A 21,310-nucleotide genomic window follows, 5' to 3' on the forward strand; every position below is an offset into this window, starting at 1 on the left:
AGAAGCCGGGCTTATAAGCCCGCGCCAAACACCCACTTAGTAAAAGCATAAAATCATAAAACTTATAGATCGAAAATATTAAATTAAAAAACATGCCAAAGTCCTGACAAAAAAAATATATAGGAGTCCACAGGTGACCGGTCAGGCAGATTATTATAGTAATAACAACATAAACACGGACATAAATAGTGGATTCATGTGTACTGTATTGTACTACTAAATTTATAAATTAGTAACCATACTGCACGATTAACGGTTTCAAGATTAGAGAGAGAGAGAGACTGAAGAAAAATAGGAGAGAGAGGAGACCCATTTTCTAGAGAGAGAGTGTGATTTCAGAGAAAACAAGAGGTGGGGTTCACGTTGTTGCTGTTATTATAGCTCTACATCTCTTTCTTAAGCTCATCTTCACCAGATCGGAACACAAGGAGCTCTATACTGTAAGACCCATCTTTCCTTTTTTAGCTTTGTTGCTTGTGTTTCTTGATCTGTCTTTGTTATGTTTGATATGCAATGTTTATGTTTGAAATGTGAGTTTGCTCATGTTTAAATTTAATTTCGACCTGAATTTGTTTGAAATGTTCAGTTTACCTAATACTTGAAAAGTAAGTATATGGGTGTGAAATCTTGACAAACTTTTTCTGGGCTGTCACAGCCTCACAGTTTTTTGTTGTTTATATATTAGGACTATTGACACTCTCGATAAACTATGAAATTAATACTTTTTGCGGTTGAATGTAATCGACACTTTGTAGTTTGTATAAGTGAACTCATAAAAAATGATATTGTTTTAATCTATAACAATAGTAATTTGTAAAGATTTTACTACAAGTAGATCAGCGGCACAAGATACAAATCACTACTTTGTAGTTTTTAGGAAAGTTCACATTTTTTCTGAACAAACATATAGTACTAGTTTATAACCCTTGTCGACTTATATTATTTATTTTTTTATTATGTATGTTTTATATTTGATTTTATTTCGAAGATGTATTTATATTAGAATAATATGCATTTTTTTAATTAATATAGATTTTTAAATAATTAATAGGGGTGTTTGGGTTGATATATATCTTTTGGGCATGTTAAATAGTAAGTTTTTAACAATTAAGTCTGTCAAAAGACCCGTTAAAAATATGTTTTAAAATAAAAAGGTGGACAAAATACCGACCAAAACTTTTAATGTTTTACCTTTAATAGTATAGTATCGATGGTTGGGCTATCATGATTGCATGTTGTAGAAGGATGTTGGTTTTTGTTTCTTGCATGGTTTAGTCTGGTATATTGGCGGGATTTTATCTTGCCTAATCATGCTTTCAAATTTTAGGTGATGTATTAAAAGGATTTAGAAACTTTAGATCTTATACCATATGTGAAAGGGTAAAGCACGACTGATATGGTGCTCCTATTTCTTTCCTTTTGTTTTCCAGTTCTCTCCTTTAATATACTTTGGTCCTGACTTTTTTTTAATATATACCTACTAAATATATGAGAAATTTAGGCAGGTCTTTGGGGTCCAATAATTTATCGATCGGTGCTTAAAGTTTGGATGATATATTTGTATTTTGATTTTTTTTTTATCTTTCCTAATTCTTTGCTAAGCGGAGCATAAATTTCAAAAACTGAGCATATGTCTAATTCTATGCAGTGTTGTTTAAGGCACATACTTTAAACAAGCGCAAGACCCAGAAGCGCCAGTAATCACGCACCTTTTGGCTAAAAACACAGTTACTCACAGATTTAACAAACAAGTCATGGTGAACATAGTCTTAACATTCAAACATAACAAAGAGCATAAATAAATGATAGAAGTGCCAAAAAAAGCCTTAATCAATGAGGTTCTCTATTTTGAAAGTTGCGGTGTTATCTAGCTCAATCTTCGCCACCTCAAATTCTCTTTCTTCCTCTTCATCCTCTTCAACTAGAAGACTTGATGAGAGAAAAAGAGTTGTGCGGCTGAGATTTGAGTGGTGAAATTCTAAAGTGGGTTTTTTCTCCTTTTAACCTTTTCTAGGGTATGACTGTCTTTTTATTTTATTTAGCGCCTAATCGCTAAGCACCATTAATTGCACAATTAGGCATGCCTCTAACAACACTGATTCTGTTTACAATTTACATACACGTATGTTGGTGAAAGATAAACCGGATAATCTGGCATAAACTTTGTAATATCTTGTAATGTTTCAACGCAGCCAGAATGCGTGATGGTCAGGCACATAATAGGTATCCCATATTGATTAGAGCCCAATGCTAACAGTGTTAAATAATAGTGTCTAATTTCCTAATTTCCTAGTCACCCAGGTTCTGGCATTTTAAATATTTTAAAGTTCTTCCATACATGTTTTTATACATAGATAAAATGGAATAAAAGTGTTGTTTTATAATATATTTCTGGCTAAAGCATTGTAATACTATTTATTGATTTCAGGTATCGTGATGGGAAGAGACGGTACGGGTATCCGTATTGATAAAAAGCAAAATGCTAAGGGCGTCAAGTTAAATGGCGCCTCTCATGATACAGCCTCGCAAATAACAACTGAAAGTAGTGAAACTAAAAAGATTGTGGTAGAGGATCGTACTGTTAAGGATTTACTTGATGAAGAATGCCAGGAGAAGCAAGATGTCTTGGGTGTTAAAAACATTAACTGTGAGGTTGGTCCACCTGAGGAGAAATCTGTAATACCTGACACCCAGAAGTCCAGTGAAAAGACCTTACGCTCACCTGTTAAACCTGCCTCAGGCTCTGACAATTTTAAAATGAACTCCAAAGTTTCACAATCATTTAGGTATATGACTGGGACACAAGCCTCGGGTTCAACATTATATCCTAATCTCAGATGTTCACCAAGAATCAAAGATTCACATACCCCCAAAAAGCCTGATGACTTGGAGGTAAAAATCATCTTTATGTCATAATCTCAAGTTTGAGTTACTAGAGGTGCTCCCCCTCTACTCTGTACTCACAAGACATAAAAGTAAAACAAGGGAAAATATGTCCTGTTGTCAGACAGATAAACCTCCAATAATTAATAGAATTGGGATCAGTGATCCTTTCTAATTTATTGAGATTATTAATTTATCAAGCTTAGAAATACAGAGTCTATTATGTTGGGACTTAAAAAAAATTAAATATATTATTTTAGCGAGTTTCTACTGATGTTAGAGACTAAGGAGTTTGTTTAAGCTTGAAGATGCTCATTTATTACTTCCTCGTAAATGCCTATGTTCTTCTTTGATTGAAGTAGGTATAATGTTATTTTGTTGACTATGTTTTATGATTACTAACCTGATAGATAGAATTGAAAATTATATTGCAGACCATCTGAACGCTGATGCATGAATTGAGAAGTGCAATTGACCAATGTTGTTGGTTCTTTCCTGCAACATTTGCACACTTAAGCCAGTGCTCTACTGATAGTAATTTAGATTAGTAACCAGATTTCCTTGTAATAAATTTACCAAAATAAGTGTGGTTAAATGAACTACTACAGATACTGTGGTTTTGCAAGTAAATTCTGCAAGTTAGGTCGCATTGTTTTTTGGTATATGGATGGGTTGCTGACAAGAAAATTATTGATATTTCATTAGGTGCCTTCTCGCTCAACTGCAAAGAAGCTGCAACCAGATCATAGAAAATATTACGATGATGAGGATAATTGGTCAATGGCTTCCTCGTATCCTTTTTAATTTGACATGCATCTTTATTATATTACTTCTCACTTGATCATTTTCATGTTTTATCTTCTATTTTGAAAACACAATTATCCTTAACAATGCACAGTGCTGCAGCTTCCGTTCGAACAGTCAGATCTGTCACCGTTCCTGTAGCCCCGTCATTTTCATCTGCAGGGCGTATTGCTAAACGCAAAGAGGTAACATAATTTTTAAAACAATTCCAATGTTTCTCGAACTATTCATATTATTTTTTCACCTAGTTACTCACTACCACGCAACTGCTTTTTTAGTTCTACAAGATGTTGGAGGAAAAACACAAAGCTCTGGAAGCAGAAAAGAGAGAATATGAAGCACGGATGAAGGTTAATTTCTCCTATTTGAATGATATTTGTTAACTATTCATGGACCTTAATTGCATGTCTTAATGCAATCATCCTAAGGTTTAGCAACTGAACTTTTTTTTTTTTTCTGTGTCCAAATTGTCTAAATTAGGAAGAGCAAGCAGCAGCAATTAAGCAGCTCCGTAAGAGCATGGCATACAAAGCAAAACCAGTTCCTAGTTTTTATCATGAAGGACCTCCACCGAAGGTTGAGCCTAAAAAGGTATTAGTGTGGAACTTTATAGAGGCCAACTTTCATACTCTAGTCATTCCCTTGATAAGCTTAAATGATAGCATCATACTTGCCACTTCTTAAGGTGTTACACTCTTGCCGCATAATATTATCAAGTACATAGATACACAGACTTAGTAGGTTTTTCAGAAATAAGCAAAAAGAGTTGAGAAATTCTTAGCTGCTTATTATAATAATTCACCAGGTCTTTACCATATCCCTAAAAATGGAGCTGGAAGGGTATATTAAGAATTCCAACCCATTTAATTGTAAAACTATTGAATATTGGTTTCTGATATAAATCAATTTGCACCAAGGTGAATGGTCTACCATCAAATGTTTATTTGTAGTTACCACAATATAGTGACCAAATGGGATGATAGTTGTCTCACACTATATGGAAAGGGAGATATTACGTTCTTAGAATGATAACTGTAGATTGCTTGATGTCCTTTAACATTAAATGCACTTCTCTCTTTTGACCTATATCATACTGTCTACAAGTAAATATAAATGTGTAGATATGTGAAATACATATATACAGAGATAATAGATTAAACTGGAGGTACACATGCCCTTAAATGATAATAACGAAAAATAGATGCCCTTGGGGTATATGATATAATGTCTTATTAAATTTATACTTTAACTACATTGTATTTATTGTATTCATTCATGTATGACTTAAATTATGAAGTTTGAGTACAGCTTATCTGATGTGAAAGCTTGTTATTGTTCATTCAATATTATCAAGAATAAACTTGTGATAGATCTAGTTCTGTTTTACTTGTTTCTAATTGAATAGCATATAAATGTGAATAAATTACCTTGGTAATTAATTTACCTCAGCTTATTACTATTTTTTATGTCATAATCCACAATTATCATTATCATACACACATGGTTTAACTATCGAGTCTGTTTGGTGCCAGTTGCCAGTGACGCGTCCAAAATCACCAAACTTTACCCGGAGAAAGAGCTGCGGAGATGCTGTAAATTCACCAGCTGAGAAGGGAGCAATTCCCCAGGGCAATCGACGTAGCCTTGGCACTTACAGAGAAGTTAATAACACTGCCAGCAACATCAAAACTAAGAATCAGATCAATGTGAGGAACACGCATGGCAATTTCAAGGTCAAGGATCACACTAAACCTGTAACTGAAAAACATAAAGCATCTCCTCAGAAGATCACTGAAGAGCATGCTGCTGACATTTCTGTTGAATCATGAACTTTCCGCTCTTCGAGGAAAGGCTGTCAAACTTTAGGAATTGTTATTGTTCTGTTTACAATATCCTAGCATGTCAGTTTTTGAGTGTATATCTAATGCAGACTACTAGTGACACCTATTATATAAAATAGTAAGATGTACCCTTTGAAAGTCAAATTTGTGCTATTGTGCTTCATTTGTTAAATCTCATAGCTTGTTTTTTTTAGCACAGCCATTACACATAAAGACACTATAGGACAAGAGATGCAACACAATAAGACATTGCATCCCACCTTGTATTTGTCTTTCATGATTATACAAGCCAACTTATGTATAATACTGACATATTAGACAGAAAATTGTCTAATGACAATATTCTAACAGATGCATGAAAAGGATTAAATACTGCAAACTTTTAAGGTTTTTACAGTCACAATCTTTTAACCCAAAAGTCTCCTAAAGCTTCATGATATTGTGGCTCTAATTTCGGCCTCCAGCTGAAATGTGACTATCCATAGTTCAGTTATCTTAAATTTTAGCCATAGTTTGTTAGTCACATAACACTGATTATATCACTCATATTTATCACAACTCGAACATATAAATACATTATTTCGATTCAATAAAAATTTAAATATACCGAATGAACATTTTAAACTTTAATATCCGGCCCTTTTTTGTCGAGAAAAGTGCAAAAATTCATGAAAAAATAATATAATAATTGACTATAGTTTAAAATTTTGTGATACAATATAATCATAATAACAATAAAATTTAGTCAAAAAAGAAAAAAAAAGGTCTTTTCCATACTTTTTCAAGAAAACTCTAAAATCAGAAACACATAAGAAGATCATATATTAACTAGATTATATGCATAAATAACCAAATATATTACAATGAGATATTGATAATACTGTAATATAAAATACTAAAGGAGATATATATTATCACCACACTATATATACACATACATATCACTCACCTCACGCCACAGACCAGCGGCGACGACGACGAGGGAAGCTTTTTCCGGCCGCTTCTTCTAATTTATCGGCGATTATCATCTTTATCATGATCTCTATTCTCAACTACAAGCATCCTCCGCATCAATATTAAATTTAGGTGCTTTTTCTACCCATCTATTTTTCATTTCTAATTATTCAATTATATATATTCAATCTATGTTATGCTTGTCTTTTGTATAGATCTGTTGTTTTTGCCTTTTAAAGTTCCCAGATTTCGTTGTTTTTTGTTTGCTTGATTGCCGTTTTCGATATCTTGTCGTGTCGTTTTGTGTGTGATTTGATGAATGTGTGCGCGAAATGGTGATGTGTAATTGGAATTAATGTTTGTGTTTTCGGGATTGTGAAAGTAGGGATTTTTGTGTAATGTTATTTGTCTTGACCTGGAAAGCTTTGTTTGTTTCGGCACTGGTGGAATGGAATTGGTTCCGTATTTTTTTATTTAGAGGGGGAAGTGGTTCTGTAGTTAATGTGATTGAGTTTAGGGTAATGAATTGATGTGAGTATGTTTGTGTATATAAGATGATGAAAATTTGAGATATGGTTAGAGTGATATTGAGGGAGGTGGTGCTATGATAATGGAATTTTAGACTATCTTTCATGAGTTATTTATGTGTAGATATGTTTGTGGATCGTAATTATGAATGAAGCTGGTAATTGTGAGATAAAGGTTAACTGTATTGTTTGTGGTGTTTTGTGGGGAATTCAGTAGAATTGCTTGTTGTGTTGTGCCAAGACAGATTACTATTTTGCGCTGTCTCCTTGGTTGATCAGGGGACTTTCTAACGAATAACGATATAAATTAAAATTTTGATCTTTGTATTCTTTTCAGCTGAGATGCCGAAACAATCTTCTATATCTTCTTCTACTTCTTTATGGTTTGTTTGTTTGAAATTTAATCACTATGTAACATATATGGAGATAAATTTGCACTTACTGCATTTGAATGTATATAGTCAAGTTCTCGGTTCTTGAAGAACTGGCCAAACCAGAATTCTGAATTACAATATTTTGGAACCACAGGTGAACCAAATTGTTAATACTCAAATACTAGAACTAGAACAGATCTTATTTTATTTTTTGTGGATTTGGACTAAGAAACGGTATTAGGAATTGGTCCTCGTAACCGGGAAAGGGTCACTTATATATTCAACACACATTTTAGTTATTATATATACGATTTCCCTTTGTTCACAAGGATATTCAATTTTATTACACACAGATAGTCATCTTGTACATAAAGATTATTGTAGTGGTAACATTAATAAAGAATATTAATAAAGTGTGGGAGTGTGTAGTTTATATAGTTTAAAATTTGAATGTCATAAATAGTTTATATTGTATATTACATTTGGGCATCAACACCGGATCAAACTATATAAATTGTATTACATATGGGCATCTATTCACATAGATTTAAATTTGACCCACGTTGGATTTAAGTCATGGGTCTACCGACTAAGAAAAACTTACATTAATTCTTAAAATTTTGTTACAAGTCGCAAGATTTCATTTAAGCACCTTGCACAAAATTATTGTTCTAGATCTAGAGCCCCATCCTTTTTAGTAATATATTTAATTTAAATCTAAACCCAAGCCAAGCCTTCAATTTGTTGAATACGCCTTTCCTTTTTATTTTTCTTTTTCCTCCCTATTCTCAAATGAAAGTAATTGAAAAAGAAAAGCAACGGGGAAATAGTTCGACATACAAAAAGGGAAACACGTGGGTGACGCCAAATTTTTTTTATTGTATCTCGAATATTTGTTATGTGGTTCCGTGTCAAAAACCAGTTACAAAAAAGAACCACAACTCTTCTACAATAATCCTTGCATTCCTCATTCCATCGTTATCCAAAATTATCACATATGGACCACCCATATATAGTCCTCCCAGATATCCATGACACATCTACTGGCAATTTCATCCCCATCCAGGGTTTGAATTCACTCTTGTCAACACAAAAAATGGAAAACAACTGGCAAGTTTACCGCTATCCATGGCACCTCTATGAAAAATTTCTTCCTCGTCATCCAGCTACTGGAAGTTCCATCACCAACCAGGGTCTGAATCCACTCATGTCAACACAAGCAATGGAACACCCTTGGCAAGTTTACCGCTATCCATGGCACCCCAATCAACAATTTCTTCCTCGCCATCTAGGGTTTGAATCTGCCGAATCCACCCTGGTCAACGGAATCCAGCGTAAATCCTAATATCCTTTTTTGGTAAACAAATGTGTAATCAATCGCACACACATATTTATTAAGTACATATAAGATGTTATTCCTAAGAAGAATTTAGAACAAAGATTTTATTCGTAAAAAAGAATTTATTAAGTGGGGGTAGTAGAGAAATTATGTTAGATATGTTAGATAAATGTCATGATATTGCATATCCGTCCGATTTGTTATACTTTTTTCAATCTATATGTTTTGTCCCTAGATTTCATCTCATGATTAGAGATGACAATCGGTTCGGGTTTCATGAAAACCATATGAGGATGTATATGCCAAGCCCGGGCCCGATTAAAACCCAATATTCATATCCTTATCCAAACCCAAACCCAAACCATCAGCTTTTGGTTCAGTTTGGGTTTTAATCGTGTCATATTTATACATTATTTAATATTTATTAGATTCAAGCAATTTTTGGTTTAAAGACCACAATTGTTGAGCTAAGATGTATCTACAACAATAGATAATTCGCGTTAGAATGGATCGGGTATCCATTAGTTCCGTACTTATTACTGTTCCCACCCATGATTTTGTGTTATGCTTTCATACATGACTCGAAAAAGATAATTGAATTATTAAGAAAGACCAAAGATACTATATATCTTTTTCAAAGCACGTAAGTAATTATAAAATATGTTGTTTGATTGAAATTAATATTTTATTGCAATTTTTTTTTATTTGAGGGATTAAGACATCAGATATATGTTTGTTATATTATATGTTAAAATTTTGTTTAAGAATTAATAAAATGTGAAGCCAAGCTAAAACCTATGAACCAATACAAACTGTAACTTGGTTCCATAATTTAAATAAAGTTAAATGTTCCTTTCTCTGAGAAGGAAGAATGAAGTACGGGTTCTATCATAGCAATAAAAATCCCTTGACAGAAAGTCATGTGTTGGAGTCTAAATTCATTTTCGGAAGAAAAACCACTTTTTGGTGTTGAAATTAGTGTCGTCAAAATCACTAGGTGGGTCTTACTCTGAGCGATTGAGGTACTTTTCAAGTGGCTAAAACTTAATAGATTAATTGAAAGGACTATTAGAGCAATTATTCGGAAATAAGTTGATGCCATCTTCAATAAATTTTGTTGATGTCCTATAGTTTGTGGCTCTTTGGAACACATTTTCTTTCAAAATTTCGTGTGGACTTCAAGTGTTGGTCAATTAAGCAGTGATGATATGTATCTTAAGGGCCCTTGATAATACTGCATGGCTTAAAACTTTTGTTTTTTTTGTTTCTCTTTGGTTTCAGGTAAAGACTTTGGAGAAGTATTATTTAAATACTGTATAGTTATTAGGAGGATTCTTTTTCAAATATTCTTTTTCTTCCCGTCTTTGAGAGTTCAACTTGTGAAAAATGGTATAGAGTTTGTTGGTTGGACAATGAAATATTTGCTTTGGTGGTTCTTTTTTAGATTCATCAATTGCGCTTTTCACGAATTAGTTTCTACCTTGTAACAGATTAGTGGATGCTCGATTTGCATATCCACGTGTTTCACTGGTTCTGTGTGTCATCTTCTTGGATTATTTGTTCAAATATAGTGTTTTATGTTAAAACAATGGTCTTTATTTATGTTGTGAAAAGGAGCCTAATGTATGTATACGTTTTGATCCCTCTGAAAGCAGAAACAATGCAAAGGTCCTGTGAGGCATCCCCTGTGGGCCTCCAGGGTAAGGGACACCCACACACTCTACAGTGTAGTGGGAATCAGCCTGAAGGAACTGTAGAAGTCAAAGATGAAAGTCACGCTCCTCAGAGTGTTGAAGTTGTTAAAGCAGACCGTGGGCCGAACAGCAAGTTAGTTGAATCTTCTAACACATGCTACAAGGGAAATAATTACCCACATGACATTAGCCCCTGGTTGTTCCATCCCGACTCCAACAATGTGCAGTTGTGTCAAATGAGTGCTTTCGATGGGCATTTGTATCCTGTATCTGTGGATAATCGATTCCAGCATGTCCCTATCAATATCTTTCCCCCATACCCATTCGAGCCTCTCCCTCAGGATTTCCACTATTTTGTGGTAATTGATTTTGAAGCTACATGTGACAAGGCCAAAAATCCTCATCCACAAGAGATAATTGAATTTCCTTCGGTAATAGTAAGCAGCATGACTGGTCAACTGGAAGCTTGCTTTCAAACTTATGTGCGTCCAACTTGCAACCAGATGTTGAGTGAATTTTGCAAGGATCTGACTGGAATCCAACAAATTCAGGTTTGTATAGTTAGGTGTTTTTTTTACCTAGTGCGATGTGACTTAACACTGCATTCTTCAGTTGGACATAGTCTCCTTTGCATATATCACGTGTATCTTCGTATTCAATTGCAATTCGGGGATAAAAGCACATTATGTAGTTTATGGCATTTTAGAAGTACAATTATTACTCTGCACTAATGTATAAACTACTTGAGTTATGTACTAGTCTCCTAGCGTTGGTGTGTATTATAAAAACACAGAAGGATAGAGTAGGAAGAGAAGTAACAAAGTTAAAAATTTGTATGAGAAAATATGCATCAGATTTGGGCTAAAAGTTTTTGAGAAGAGCAACAACTAGAAGAGAACTCATGTAAAAGGATGAGAGAAAGAGAGAGATATGAGATTTAAGTGTCTTTTTTTTTTTTTTTAATCTGTAGAGCCATGTGAAAGTAGTTTCTTCTGGCCGATTGTAGTAGATAGCAGAAGTTGGACGCTGTAGAGACATATTTTGATGAAGTCTGTCATTTGTTCATGTGTATTTTTAGAAATTTAGGAGTACATCTTTATCCATATATTCTCGACAGGTAATGTTATACTTGATATTAAAATTTCCTGTGCTTGTTAAATATTATTACCTTCATGGAATGCTCTTAAGTCTTAAATCACTGCCTGCATCATTTGTTTCTGGTTTAGTTTGTGGGCATTTGTTAATAGATTAGTATCAATTTCAAGCTCCTGCAGTTTATAAGCATAATTGTATATTACCTATTTGTGTAGGTTGATAGAGGTGTTACTTTAAGTGAGGCTCTCCTCCGCCATGATAAATGGCTTGAGAAAAGGGGCATCAAAAGCACTAATTTTACTGTGGTTACATGGTCTAACTGGGATTGCCGGGTGATGTTGGAATCTGAGTGCCGCTACAAAAAAATTCGCAAACCTCCTTACTTTGATCGGTTAGTGAGTTTCTAGCAGAAATAACAGTACATAAATTTTGATTGTAATTTGTTATGGAATATTAAATATGCGGGCCTCTCTGAATTTGCTGCTTGAACAGTTGGATCAACTTGAAAGTTCCATTCCAGGATGTTTTTGGTAACAAGAGATGCAACTTAAAGGAGGCGGTTGAGATGGCTGGCCTGGTTTGGCAAGGTCGTGCTCACTGTGGTTTGGATGATGCCAAGAATACTGCCCGACTACTTGCTCTCATCATGCGCAAGGGATACAGATTTTCGATTACAAACTCCATGATGCAGCAGTCACCTGAATATTCGATGGCATGGAAGCATCCAGCGGAAAACCTGCCCTGTACCCCTTATCACCCTATGAAACTGAAGGATGCTCATGTGCCTATGATGCAGCTGTCTCCTTTTTGTTACTGTGGAGTGAAGAGCAGCAAAGGCATGGTTCGCAAGCCAGGCCCCAAGCAAGGTAGCTGCTTTTTTGGGTGTGGAAACTGGACTGCAGCTAGAGGTGCACGCTGCCAGTACTTTGAATGGGCATCAGCCTAGTAAGGGTTAATGATGGTCCTTTAGGACCACAGTATGGTCTGCTACTTTCTGTAAAAAGAATTAAACTTTTAAGACTTGTTCTGTGGACAGAATTGCCATGGTTTGGCGAGACTTCTGCTTTCTTAAAATAAATGTAGATATAGTTTGGGTAAAAGGTGGAAAACGCTTAATTAACATCAGACGGATAGTGTTTGTAGAGAAAAATGGAATCCAATTGGTAATTTTACTGGTTGAGAGGATTCCTGACTCCTGAGTTTGAGGTGTGTGAGACTGCCTAGTTGTGAGGATGCTTTTATGAAAATTTGCTTTATCATTCCAAATAAACCTGATGACCGAATTCATTCCTTGCGCAATTTTGCGGGGAAATGGATATGTCAAACCTCCAGTGCGCCTTCTTTTCAAAAGTTTATGTTTAAATTATAGATTAATACCTATCTGTAGTTTGAACTGATTTTGGTTTTTAACTGTCTGGGGTTGATCAAGCATCTGAAACCTGTGTGTTCCTGTGGAACCGATAAGTGTGTGTCAGTGCAGCCATATTAGTTTTCTGTAATGTGGTGAAGTTATGACGGTCTCTTTTACTTGAATAATACAATTTGAGTCGTGTTCTACTGTTGAAAGTAGATGAATGATATTGCAAGGAATGACAAAAGCGGCTCGGAAATTAGTCTCCGATGCTAATCCAAAGTTTTGATGGTTTTCAAGTTGCATTTCTATTTAGTGTGGATAGAGAGCCTCTGTTCACATGTGAACAAATAAACGAGTTGTCGCAGGTCATATTCTGAGTTGTGTTCCTGTTCCTTTCCGTGGTTGCGAGAACTTCTCTTGCTTGCGCATGTGATGTGTTTTAGTTTTCAAGTATAAGTTGCAATCTGTAAAAAAAAAAGTCCTTTTTGTTGTAGTCTGTTCAGTGGCAGAAATTTCCTGAACGGGATCGTGTGCGTGCGTGTATATATATATATTTTTGTCAAAACCGTGATATATATTTTGCGTGGGGGATATTTGATGTTGAAATGGGAATGCCCATACCTTCTATATTGGCAGACTGAAAGCTAAGATCATATACAATCACATTTGTACTGGTGCTTCCCAAGTTCAAGTGTGCACTGCAAGCAAAATGCACTGTTTATGCCGGAAATTATGAGTGGCCAACTTGTAAATGGTTCGAATTTGATAGATATCGTTGAATGGACTATAAAAATGAACAAACATCAAATTTTGCTTTATAGTCATATGAATTCGAAATGATACCCATATGTTCTCAATTCCACTCGAAAATAGACGTGTATTTCGTATAATTCATTATCGTATATATCATATTTTTTATTATAAAAATTACCAGCTTATAACTCGTAACTTATAAAATATATTATTTTAACATATATAATTTGATATGTAATTAATTTTAAAGGTATATTAATGTTAAAATAATATATATATATATATATATATATATATATATATATATATATATATATATATTTTAATTATAAAGGTTCAAGCGTATGCTGGTCAAAATTTTAATAACATAATGTGATATTTATTTAAAAACTAGTGTCAATTATAATTTTCGAGTTTTAATTTACCTAAATGAAAATATTCTACTAACAATTTTGGAGATCAAGATCCCTTGGCTATTCCAATTTCTTTCTTCTTGATTAAATCGGATTTGAAATTAATCCCACAGATGTTTAATTTACAACTAAATATCATGTAGTCGACCATTTTATTCAGTATACCAAAATTACTCTAGAAAAACAAAACATTTTTCCTCCCCCGTTAAAGTTTAAAGTTGGTTGTCACAAAGTCAGTCCCAACTTAAATGTTATAGAAATGAGGAACAAGAAGCAAATTCAGAACAAGACCCAAAACAATGAACGAGGTTGCTTTCGACTTGAGAAATAAAGAAAAAGATCATTATCAAGTGTCAAAAAGTTAGGCAATTAAATTTCACCTTTGTAATAATAAAATAATAATAAATAAGAAATTCCACCAAAATTTAACCATTAGTGTATGGACACGACTACTAGGCTTGCATATAAACAGATTATCTCCAGTCATCTACGTCTGCGCACATGTTTGATTATATAAACAAATCTTCTCGTTTGTCAACAATCAAATTTATTAGCTTACGGGTCACCAATTATCTTCGTAGAACCTTCTGCACACTCGGATTTTATCTTTTATTACTATTTTCGCTTTTGGAGCTTTGTAATAAGTAGGATCATTGCTTGGCCAATATGACAAGTGGAGCCTAGTTTTCATCATATTTATCATTTTGTTAATTAAAATAATTTCAGATGGAAGATGAAGTTTATAGTTATAATCAAAGCAGGATAAAGAATAAATGTGGAAAAAGAGTAAATGTAGTAAATGGAAAAAGAGTAAATGTGGAATTAATTTTGTTAATTGTATTGTATTTTTATGAAACTTTATTGTAAATGTTTCCCTACATATGATTTATTCTTGCTGCAATTAGTTTAAAAAATTAATTTCTTGCGGAGAATGTTCCCCAATATTTACCAAAGTGTCACGAGTAAATAAGAACGTGCGTCTAATTACTTGACTTTGTACCTGGTTGTGATCATTGATTTTAACTCAAAATAACAATAACAACATAGTAGCAGTGACTCGATTTTTGTTCATACTTAATTCCTTTAAACATTATTAAATTTAACTCTATGTTGACACATTTTTCCATGATTAAATTTATATATTTAAATGCATAATTATATATTTTATCTATCAATATAAAGAAGAAAGAGAGAGTTAAGTTTTACCCGATCCACATTTAATATAGAGCCTTGGTCATAATTTTTAACTGAATTGTAAATAATATCATTTCAATATATATATATATGTGTAATTAATCAATTTAAACATCATTATCTATTAATTATTAACATGTTTCAACTTTAGAATTCATTAAAATCATTATTCTACTTATTGTGTCCCGTTACTTATAAAAATATTATTATTTATCGATAACGTAATATCAGTAATCTTTATATACATTGTTCGAGTATATTGTGGAGAAAAATTAAATTTAAATCTACTGCACCATATTTCATCCAATTTTGAAGAATAGGACTCCAAGACTCATGTTAAATATAAACTCTATATTCTAATAAAATAAATTTCTAGATAAACGAGAATTAAACTCTAAGACAGTATTAACATTTGTCTTTGCACTATTTTTATATTAATTAACAAGAAAAATTTTCATGCATGAATATTAACCTAAAAACCTGGGAAAACAATTATTCTACTCGTTTAGAATTTGAATAGACATTAAAATGCATTCCTGCATCAAACAAATATAAGTTAATATACATCCAGTACTTGGTTGAGATTTTTCTGATAAATAATTTGAATACGAAGATAAGACATCGACACCTCTCAATGAAATAAAATAATATAAAATTCTAAATAGTACGTCATAGAAAGCAAAAGATTATTACATCATAGGCTACGCAAGTTGGTATTTCCTTAAAGCTTCCTATATCATTTCAAAGCATATAATATCTCCAACATCATTTATATCTATACAATATTATCAACCTTATCTCTGCTTCCACGAAACCACCCTTTTTTCTAATAAAGTATATTGCTACGGCCACCGTACCTTGTTTATAAAGCCCCGGGTGAAGTCACTTATTAGCACCATCTCAATCTCTAGCACACACTTCTTGTTATCAACTGTAATTTATTATTTATTATGGATATGTCTAGAGTTCATCAAGCAAAGGGCCTTGGCATGAAGAGAGGGAGAAGAAAGATGAGGAACAATGACAAAGAATCCGTGAAAGTTGTCTACATATCCACTCCCATGAAGGTAAATATTTCGGCCTCGAATTTTCGAGCTCTTGTCCAGGAACTCACAGGCCGACACTCGGATATGTCCCGTTTTGATGATTTTCATCATGACTCATCGGAAAAAAGTTTGGAGTGCAAAGATGACGTGTTCGTAAATTTTGATAGTTTGGAGTACAAAAACGATGTATTTAAAAAAACTGATGATAATTTATCGGAAAAAAGTTGTGAGCTCAAAAACGATCAATCTAACTCGTCTGACAAAAGTTGGGAGCTCAAAAACGAGCAAGTCGCGGTATCAAGTATATCGAACTACTCGGCTAATGACACTGATCATGAAAACAATGAAAGTGTGATGAGGCCAGTGATTCATGAGTTTCAGTCAGTGGGGATGATGGAAGATCCTTGTTATTATGATTATTCACCTGCGAGTTCGGAATCTTTGTTAGATTCATTCGATGATGTGGTGAGTTCTCAAATTGTTGAGGAACTGGAACAAATGTTTCCATCAAATTTATTTGATTACGGGTCTTGTATTTCTCTTGAAAATCATGTTCTCGGAGATGTTTATGGTAGGGTCTAAGTATCAGTTTTCTTGTATACGTAGTAACCTCATGTAACTACATATGCGTGTATATATATTTTTCAATATTAATATATTATACTACAATTTTTATAGCATGAAATACAGTACAAGCTAACTGCAATTTCATCTATTATTGTTGGGAAAAACACAACTATTTTCTTTTTGTTTTTAAAATAAAAAAGATTTAGGTATTATATTGGTTCTGAGTAACAGTAAAGAACTGCATGTTAAGTGTTGAGCGAATGAGCAGTCGGTAATAACTTACATTATCTGATTAGAGCATGTGCAAGGGCAATATGTATAATAGGTTGCTATATTGATTGGCTGAAATGATAATATAAATTTTTTGCAAAGGAGACGTGAATATGAATATGAAATTATCTATATCGTACTTGCGTAAAATTATACCTACGGATTGAACTTGGTTAGACAAATATAACCAACCACAGCTAAGAGCTTTTGCGGTTGGAGATGCTCTTATTGTCATGTACTCTTCTGACCACATTTAAACTATTTAATTTAATCAAAAATTAGAATCATAATTAGTTCCTTATCAAAAAAAAAAAAAGAATCATAATTAGTTTAAAATATTACTCTCTCTATCTCCGGTAAAAGCTGGCATTTTATAAAGTTTAAGAAACAGAATTAATTTTAATTAAAATTAATATTTATTATTAGGCATTAAAATTATCATATAAAAACATAAAATATTCAGTCGGATCCCGGTTTTGAAAATATCATTTCAAATAAAAAGAGTTCTTAAAATATTAAAGAAAAAATCATAAGAAAACTCTTAAGGGGTCGTTTGGTTCAGCTAATTCTAGTATCAGTTATGGGTTTTGTTCATTCCAAACCCATATCTGGTGTTTGGTTGTCTATTTTTATAATCTGATACCCATACCTCAAACCCACCTGGAATCAGATTTGATACCTTAGGGGGGAGGTGGGTATGAGAGAGGGGTATGAGGTATCAAATGAAAATTTTATTAATTCATTTTTATTTATAAAGTTAAATACAATCTCAAAACACATAAATTAAATATGATATTTTTTTAATCTGAAATAAGTTATACTTATTTTTATTTACTATTAATTAGTAATATTAGTTATTACTAATTATTTATTTTCATTCCAATACATAAATTATTTATTTTCATTCCAGTATTAAACCAAACACAAGATATCAAGAATGATTCCTCAACCCCATACCAGCTTAACCCGATTCCTGATTCCAAACCCATACCGTATCGTGAACCCTAAAAGATATACTCCCTCCGTCCCTATTTATCTGTCCATTTTGGAAGTAAAATTTTGTCCCTATTTATCTGTCAATTTATACTTTCAAAACTAATTTAATGATAGTTTTTCAAATATATCTCCATAATTTCAATTTTCAAGGCTTGACTTATTTAAAACTTGGTTGAATTCATGTTTTCAAGACATAAAGTAGGGGTATTCCACCATTTTCAAAATATTAATTAGAGGTATTTAATTAAAAATTCATACAATCAATTATTTATTGGTATGTGTTTTTTTTTCAAAAATGGACAGATAAAAAAGGACGGAGGGAGTATCAAACTAGACTTCTACCGTGAACATAAAAATAGAAAACCGGACTCTGTTTGCTTTGTGAAATATTCACTTTAGACATTCAAAGACTCGGTTAAACCCGATTTAATTGAAAACACTTATTGAAACTGGTTCATATTGTGGAAAAATAAAACAATGCGTGGTGTAGCGTCTCTGTATATTAATGAAAAAGTAATTAGGGCGGCCAGCTACACTGGGGGTTTGGTTAAAAAGGGTGCACGCTAAATCCAACAAAGTCCAATAATTGTGCTGATTTTTGCAATTATTTATTTAATTGCATTTGTGTGGATCTAGTCATCTAGATGGTTTGGAAATATATGCAATAATTCAAGTCAATTTCAACACTTGTGTCAAGTCATTATGTCATAGATGACATGTTTTAACCTTGTCACCATAAATCCGTCAAGTGTCAAACTTCAAAAAGATGAATCGGAAAAGAAATGCAATAGCATGGCATTAAGACCCTTAAATCACAGGTGTTTTGAAATTTAGCAACACGGTTTCGTATCAGTTGAGACCTTTAACGGTGTTGATTTTGCATTTGAAACGGCACTTCAATTCTGGTTGCTAGGGAAAATCTTTTGCATGTATTGGTGGTTTTCACGTTACAACTTACAAGCGGTGTTATTATGTTAAAGCTAGGGGTGTCATATCCGGCTGGCGAGTTGCAAGCAAATTAATAATCCAGTTAAATGGGTCGGTTTTATAAAATCTGAACCTATTTTAAATTTTATTAAAGTCGGATTGGGTTAGTTTTGTTTAATCGAGATTGGATTGATGAGGTTAATTATAAAATAAAATTTAGTGTAACATATATTTGTATTTGGTGGTCACTGATAAAATAACTTAGGATTCGAGGAATCATAATCAGGTCCAACTTAATCTAATATGCAATTATACAATTGATCAACACGGGTTAATTATCAAGTTAGTCACTGAAGTGGGCTTAATGTATCAAATTGGTCACTGAACTCAAAACGGTATCAAGATGGTCACTGAAGTGGCCATAAATATCAAACAAATATCTTGAAATATAAGTTCAAGTAGTAAAAATATTATTTATAAAGTTTTACACATTATTTTTGAATGTTACCAAAACCAAGTAAAAGGTTATGACTTCTACTATTTATGATAATATATTTAGATTTTATCAAATTTATTTATTATTTATTTTTAATTAAAACAAAGAAAATAACTATATAATAAAATATAAATAATAAATAAACTTGATAAAATCTAAATATATTATCATAAATACTAGAAGTCATAACCTTTTAGTTGGTTGTGGTAACATTCAAAACTAATGTGTAAAACTTTATAAATAATATTTTTACTATTTGAACTTATATTTCAAGGTACCTGTTTGATATTTATGGCCACTTCAGTGACCATCTTGATACCGTTTTGAGTTCAGTGACCAATTTGATACATTAAGTCCACTTCAGTGACCAATTTGATAATTAACCCTCATATATATACACCATCATACACTACAAACTAAAAAATTAAACTTCGTGTGGTTCACGGAGTGGTATGGGGTTGGAACGAGGAATCAGGTTAAGGTGGTATGGGACTCAGGTATCATTCTTGATATTATGTGTTTGGTTGAGTGATGAAATGAATATATTGAATTTAAATATTTTTAAATTATTATGTTTTTAATGAAAAATAATAATATAATTTTAATTTTATCCAATTTTGAGTTGATTTAATTTTGTGTCAAGCATTTGATGTACTTGTATATAAAATAAAAATATTTTTGATTCCTCATACCAATGTTCCATACCCACCTCTCCCTTAAGGTATCAAAAACCCATACCTTAGAGGTTTGAGGTATGGGTTTGAACGAATAAATTTTTCAACCAAACATCAGGTCCAAACCCATACTTGATACCTGAAAAACCTCAAACAAACGACCCCTTACATATAAATAGAATATCATTGTATTAAATACAATTCATAATTTCGTGTGTAACATATTAATATAAAAAAGCTTAATTTTTAAGTTAATTAGTAAACTACTAATATGACTCATTGGTGCATAATATATGTCGGATTAGAATGGGTTAAAATTATCAAAACCCTAACTCAGCCCATTTAATTTGGTTTTTTAATATTTAACTCATCTGAAGTTCGGTTTAGTTTTATAAATCGCAGTGATAGAAAACATATTGTAAAACATATCGTCCTGCGATTTATAAAAGTAATTGTTATGTATGTTCATTACATTGTAGAATATAATTTTTAACTTGTCGGATGCTTAAAAATAATGTTGAACAAAAAAAGTTGAATTTGAAATCACTAAATTACATTTTATCTAATTTTAAATAATGAGAATTTCAAGATTTTACTGAAAATAAGGACTCCAAAAAATTTAACTCTGCACCCGTATCATGTTATTGAGTAGAGGCTAACAAAATTTCACACTTTGATCGGGGCCGGCCCTGGTTTTGGAAGACATGCCGAGACTTGTTTGCTTTGCTTATTATACTCTTTTAAAGGAAAATGTCTGGGTTAGAGAAACACAATGGCGATTGATGATGTATGGTAGTGGAGCAAGGTTTTTTTTTCAACGCCTACCCCTTTTTTTTTTTTTTTTTTTCCTTTTCTTGCTTCTTTATATAGTTCAATTTTTGTAAATCATGCTCGCAGGTACACAGTTTTTGACTCAGGTGTGTAGCCTCTGGGTCAATGCAGTTCGATTTTTAGTGAATACTCTATTCATTCAATTTGAATGTACACTTTCAAAAAATCACACAGAAAAATTAAATGTAAAATCACACAGAAAAATTAAATGTTTATAAATTAATTGTAAACGATCATGCTATGTGAAATGAGATTAATCTAAAAAATATAAATAAGAA

The 21,310-nt window shown here is 32.6% G+C and overlaps 2 protein-coding genes across 3 annotated transcripts; both read left to right on the forward strand.

Annotated features, from left to right (window-relative positions):
* The first annotated feature begins 155 nt into the window (after positions 1-155).
* Positions 156-5,721, forward strand: LOC108193414 (protein WVD2-like 1). Its single transcript, XM_017360049.2, has 7 exons — positions 156-440; positions 2,429-2,892; positions 3,589-3,674; positions 3,782-3,872; positions 3,966-4,037; positions 4,168-4,278; positions 5,220-5,721. Exons 2-7 carry the CDS (start codon positions 2,437-2,439, stop codon positions 5,514-5,516), a joined length of 1,113 nt encoding a protein of 370 aa, XP_017215538.1. The 5' UTR covers positions 156-440; positions 2,429-2,436; the 3' UTR covers positions 5,517-5,721.
* Positions 5,722-6,401: 680 nt separating this feature from the next.
* LOC108196585 (uncharacterized) lies at positions 6,402-12,781 on the forward strand. 2 transcript variants are annotated; one of them, XM_017363927.2, is made up of 4 exons: positions 6,402-6,614; positions 10,378-10,967; positions 11,727-11,902; positions 12,004-12,781. In XM_017363927.2, exons 2-4 carry the CDS (start codon positions 10,383-10,385, stop codon positions 12,455-12,457), a joined length of 1,215 nt encoding a protein of 404 aa, XP_017219416.1. In that variant the 5' UTR covers positions 6,402-6,614; positions 10,378-10,382; the 3' UTR covers positions 12,458-12,781. The 2 variants fall into 2 exon arrangements, with proteins under 2 accessions (XP_017219416.1, XP_017219417.1); XM_017363928.2 differs by having other exon boundaries at positions 6,469-6,614; positions 10,375-10,967.
* Positions 12,782-21,310: the final 8,529 nt, after the last annotated feature.

This window comes from Daucus carota, chromosome 7 (assembly GCF_001625215.2).
Source record: "Daucus carota subsp. sativus chromosome 7, DH1 v3.0, whole genome shotgun sequence".
Lineage (NCBI taxonomy): Eukaryota > Viridiplantae > Streptophyta > Magnoliopsida > Apiales > Apiaceae > Daucus > Daucus carota.

Excerpts from the sequence above, each read along its gene's own strand:
- LOC108193414 (XM_017360049.2), top strand. The coding sequence starts at position 2,437 with ATGGGAAGAGACGGTACGGGTATCCGTATTGATAAAAAGCAAAATGCT. Across the intron at positions 2,893-3,588 it reads AAAAGCCTGATGACTTGGAG|GTGCCTTCTCGCTCAACTGC; the intron begins GTAAAAATCATC and ends ATATTTCATTAG. Across the intron at positions 4,038-4,167 it reads AATATGAAGCACGGATGAAG|GAAGAGCAAGCAGCAGCAAT; the intron begins GTTAATTTCTCC and ends TGTCTAAATTAG.
- LOC108196585 (XM_017363927.2), top strand. The coding sequence starts at position 10,383 with ATGCAAAGGTCCTGTGAGGCATCCCCTGTGGGCCTCCAGGGTAAGGGA. Across the intron at positions 10,968-11,726 it reads CTGGAATCCAACAAATTCAG|GTTGATAGAGGTGTTACTTT; the intron begins GTTTGTATAGTT and ends CTATTTGTGTAG. Across the intron at positions 11,903-12,003 it reads AAACCTCCTTACTTTGATCG|TTGGATCAACTTGAAAGTTC; the intron begins GTTAGTGAGTTT and ends CTGCTTGAACAG.